At 42.8% G+C, this 4,841-nt stretch overlaps 1 protein-coding gene across 1 annotated transcript in view; it reads left to right on the forward strand.

Annotated features, from left to right (window-relative positions):
- The first annotated feature begins 430 nt into the window (after positions 1-430).
- The window catches only part of MRPL33 (mitochondrial ribosomal protein L33), an 11,972-nt gene continuing 7,561 nt past the window's right edge, over positions 431-4,841 (forward strand). Inside the window, exons 1-3 of the mRNA XM_023732448.1 lie at positions 431-540; positions 1,530-1,548; positions 3,404-3,510. Of these exons, the coding sequence (XP_023588216.1) occupies positions 519-540; positions 1,530-1,548; positions 3,404-3,510 (148 nt within the window). The 5' untranslated portion in view covers positions 431-518. The remainder of the gene's footprint in view (positions 541-1,529; positions 1,549-3,403; positions 3,511-4,841) is intronic.

The following is a 4,841-nucleotide window of genomic DNA, read 5'->3' on the forward strand; positions in this document are numbered from 1 at the left end:
AGGCACTGTGCTAGGTACTTGGGATGCAGCAGTTATTAAGAATCACAGGGTCCCGATCTCACAGAAAGCCAACAGATGATTAAGGGATTGGGGATACTCAGGAGGGTTTCCTAACTCTGAAACGACTAAGAGTAAGCCTTTACCAGGGGGCAGGGCTTTCCAAAAGGAGGGAACATTTTAAGGAAATCTGTGGAGACCTGACAGCCTGGAGCAGCTAAAGACAACACACAGTTCCTGTGGCTCTAATGTAGGTAGTTGTGACTATTTAAAGAAGTGTTTAACTTTGACCACGGAGCAGGAATCAGAGCCTGGGCAGCAAACCCTAAGACCTAACAAAGCCTCTCGCTAAGTCACAAGAATTAAAACCTTTCTGGGGTCGGGGCGGGGTTTAGTCTAGGAGGAGGCGTGTCTTCTGAAAACTTCCGGAGTCCTCTTTCAGAGCGGGCCTGTGCCCCGGAAGCAGTTATTTGTTGGGTGAACGTTGCGCAGGTTACCAACTTTGTAGGAGTGCTGTCGCCATGTTCGTAACTGTGGTCTCTTGTAAGTGGGCAGGAGGCGGCCGCGGCGAGGGCAGGAGGTTGTGACAGGCAGGCCCCAGGATGATGCAGGGGCAAGCTGGGCGAACCGGCCGGGAAGCTGCCGCTGCGGACTTCCCAGGCCTTCAGGACTACAGCGCCCAGCATGCTCCGCGCGCGCCTCTGTCGGGGGAGAGTGAGGTCGTGGGGTCTGCGGGCTAATTCTGGAGACCGGACTCACTTGCCTCTGGCATGGATGTCGGGTCTGGTCAGGAGGCTTGGGGTGCCTTCGTCCTGCCCTCTGTAGGGATGTGTCAGCAGAATCACTGGATATTCGAACTGGGAGGACTTTAGAGTTTCTGATGTACCCGTTTCGCGCTCTGAAGATCAGGAAACGGTTCTTGAGAAGGGCAGTGGAGGAAGTCCTCTGGATCCGTCAGTGCTCTTCCCAGCACCAGGCTGACTTCCTGGTTAGGTTTAGTTTCTCTTCTTCACCTGATGTAATGGCTGTTACAGTTTGCAAAGGTTAACTTGTCAGACTTGTTCATTGCAAACATTTGAACCTTAAAAGAGTGAAATTGAGATCTTACTTTAGAAAGATGTAAAAGGTAGCCAGTCCAACTGAAATGAGACTGTGTAAAGCATTGCATCCAGAATTGTGTTGGTCTGATTGGATCTTTTTAATCTCCCTTCTGTAAAATCCTACCAGAATCCCTTGTTGTTGTTAGTGGAGGTCGAGTGATTCCCACTCATGGCGACCCCAGGCATATACAGAGTAGAACTGCTCCGTCAGGTCTTCAAGGCTGTGACCTCTCGGAAACAGATCGCCAGGTCTGTCTTCCAAGTCACCTAGACCCCTGATGCCTAGGAAATGGTTACTTGAATGACAATTCATGGCATAGTTTATGAATTAAATGTTTTTGTTTGTGACAGGCCTTTATATGAACTTTGCATAAGAAAGATAATGAATTGATATTTTTATTTTCTCTTCCAACCTTTCTTCTCTGCAAAAAGTTGCCAAGAGCAAGTCAAAGTAAGTAAAGGTTTTTCTCTTTTTTCATGTTTATGTTAGATTTGTTCATTCAACCACTACCAGTACATTCTTATATTAAACTAAGCATTTGACCTTGATTTTCTACAAGTTGTTTTGAGATTACTTGATGAATTATTTTGGCCTTATGAACTCTTTCAGAAAATATTTTCCCCCATCCAGCCAGCCTACTTCAGTGAACGTTGAAATACTTTGCTTAAAGGAGCTCTTGCTGTCTTATCCCAGGATTTATGAGCTCACTGTCTTGTTCTTAAACAAACCATCTGTCTTTACCCCATGTTCTATTTATACTATGACTATATTTCTATTTCCTCCAATCGAGGACCAGGGGCCATTTGTCTGGAGCCCACTACAAGAATCCAGCAGATTTGATTGAACCTTAGAGCCTTTTTAAATGAGTTTTGTAATTCTTCATATTCATGGTATAAGCATTTCAAAAATAGCAGAGATTGAAGATTCCATGCTGTACCAGAGTGACTATAAATACCAAACTGGTATCTCAAAATAAATTTTGTAGACAAGAAGTAAGGTTTTATGTTAAAAATAGGAAAATTCTAAAGAAGCCTTTGCTTACAACCCAAGACATATCAAAAATCATTTAAACTTTTAAAAATTAAAGTGAATGAAAAACATGCATGTTACTGTTTTCTCCCCTAGTATTTTTTACTGATTCACATAGCTTTTCCCACAATCCAGTTATTTATGTTAGAATCTACCCCCTCCTCAGGTTCTGTAGAAATCTCCCATGCCTTTGTCGAGGTTCCCTGCCTCTCATGTTCTTTGTACCCTTCTTGTGATATTTGTCATATATGTCTGCCTTATACACATTGTGTACATAACTCACCTTCCATACTATACTGTTAGGTTCTAAAGGGCACAGATTTCCCATACTGCTTTCCAGAGGAACCAAAAACCAAACCCGTTGCCGTCGAGTCAATTCCGACTCCTAGTGACTCTGTAGGACAGAGTAGAACTGCCCCCATAGGGTTTCCAAGGAGCAGCTGGTGGATTCCAAGTGCCGGCCTTTTGGTTAGCAGCTGAACGCTTAACCACTGTGTCACCATGGCTGTGCTTTCCACAGAGTAAAATAGATATTTGTTGAATTTTTGTGGAATGAATGACAGATTATTGCCTATCTTAATTAAACAACAAATATATATTGTATGCCTCACATATGAGGCCCTGTGCTGGACATTAAAAGATATGCAAAGATGTGTAATATAGTCTTGGATGCTTCAAATTCTTTTTGGAATTAGATGAGAAATAAAATAACATGGTCTAGATGAAGAGACAAGACGTGTGAAAAAGTGACAGACAGTACAAGGTGTTAAAAGATAAGTGTTCAATGAGGCAAACATGAACTTTTTACTTTGGATGACTGTAACTTAAGTAAAATATGAAGAAAATAATGTCTGGCACATTAGCAATCTAAAAAGTTTTAATCCACATACTCTATTGCTCATACTCTGGAAAAAAGGGCTCTTCTGAGATAGCAGTCTTTATGATTTCCTGACTGGCCAGCTGGGGTTACCAGTATTTTTGTATTCCCCCCTCCTGACTTTGCTGAGAGGTGATGTCAGAGTCTAGTCCCGCAGGATGGCTTGCTTGTTGCTCTGTTTAGGTCTTTACGAAGTCACTCTGCAATGGAACAAACTTTGGGATTCAAAACCATTGAAATTGTGTTTTATGGGAAATGTGGGCTGTCTTAGAACCTTCTTAGGGCTAAGTGATGTCCCACAATTAATACTGCTGTACAGATTCTCAAGATATGCCATTACCCCTATGATCAATCTTAGTCTACATCCCCAGCTTGTAACAGTTTACTTTCTAATCTTAGAACCATTCTGGTGAAAATGCTGAGCCAAGCTGGAACAGGTTACACCTTCAACACCAAGAGAAGCCGACTACGGGAGAAACTGACTCTTTTACGTTATGATCCCATTGGTAAGATTCAGAAGAATTACTCAATAGATGCAGATGCTTTCAGGGCCTGTTGTCCCATTTCCAGGCTGATGCTGAACATCCCTGGCAGTTTTGTGGCCCCTTTGATACTATAGCATTCATTCAGCAAGTATGTACTGAATGTTTACTGTGGTGCCAGTTACTATCCCAGGTGGTGGGATACGCCAGAAAACAAGACAGACTCAGTCTCTGTGCTTTTGGCACTTAAAGTCTGATTTGGGAGAGAGAGAAAAATGAGAAATTATTATAATAAGTGCTATGAGAGAAATTATCAGGATGTTGAGATGTAAGCTAAAGATGGGGGCAAATGGTGAAGGACTCACTTTAGACAGGATGGACCAGGGAAAGTCCGTCTAGAAGAGGATAGTTAACCAAAGACCTGAAAGTGAGAAACCAGCCATGTGAAAAGAAGAGGTTATAGCGTTCTGGAAACAGGAAGACAAGAGTGTCTTGAGAAGGGCAGGGTGTAGTATCCTGTGATCAGTGGCAAGTTCCTGGGTCCCAATTTGAGCTAAAGGTAGGTTGTTGTGATCAGTGGCAAGTTCTTGGGTCCCAGTTTGAGCTAAAGGTATGTTGTTGTGTGGCAAGTTCGTGGGTCCCAATTTGAGCTAAAGGGATATGTTGTTGTTGTTAGGTGCCATCACGTTGGTTCCAACTCATAGTAACTTTGTGTACAACAGAATGAAACACTACCTGGTCCTGCACCACCCTCACAATCATTGTTATGTTTGATCCAATTGTTGCAGCCACTGTGTCAGTCCATCTCGCTGAGGGTCTTCCTCTTTTTCACTCACCCTCCACTCCACCAGGCTTGATGTCTTTCTCCAGAGACTGGTCCCTCCTGATAACATGTCCAAAGTACGTGAGATGAAGTCTCACCATTTTCCCTTCTAAGGAGCACTCTGGCTGTACTTTTTCCAAGACAGATTTGTTCGTTCTTCTGGCAGTCCATGGTATATTCAGTATTCTTTGCCAACACCATAATTCGAAGGCATCAATTCTTCTTTGGTTTTCCTTATTCATTGTCCAGCTTTCCCATGTATATGAGGTGATTGAAAACACCATGGCTTGGGTCAGGTGCACCTTAGTCCTCAAAGTGACATCTTCACTTTTTAACACTTTAAAAAGGTCTTTTGCAGCAGATTTGCCCACTGCAATATGTCGTTTGATTTCTTGACTGCTGCTTGTGTGGGTGTTGACTGTGGATCCAAGTAAAATGAATTCCTTGACAACTTCAATATTTTCTCCATTTAGCATGATGTTGCTTATTGGTCCATTTGTGAAGATGTTTGTTTTCTTTATGTTGAGGTGTA

This window comes from Trichechus manatus, unplaced genomic scaffold, assembly GCF_000243295.1.
Source record: "Trichechus manatus latirostris isolate Lorelei unplaced genomic scaffold, TriManLat1.0 scaffold00052, whole genome shotgun sequence".
In the NCBI taxonomy this organism is placed as follows: Eukaryota; Metazoa; Chordata; class Mammalia; order Sirenia; family Trichechidae; genus Trichechus; species Trichechus manatus.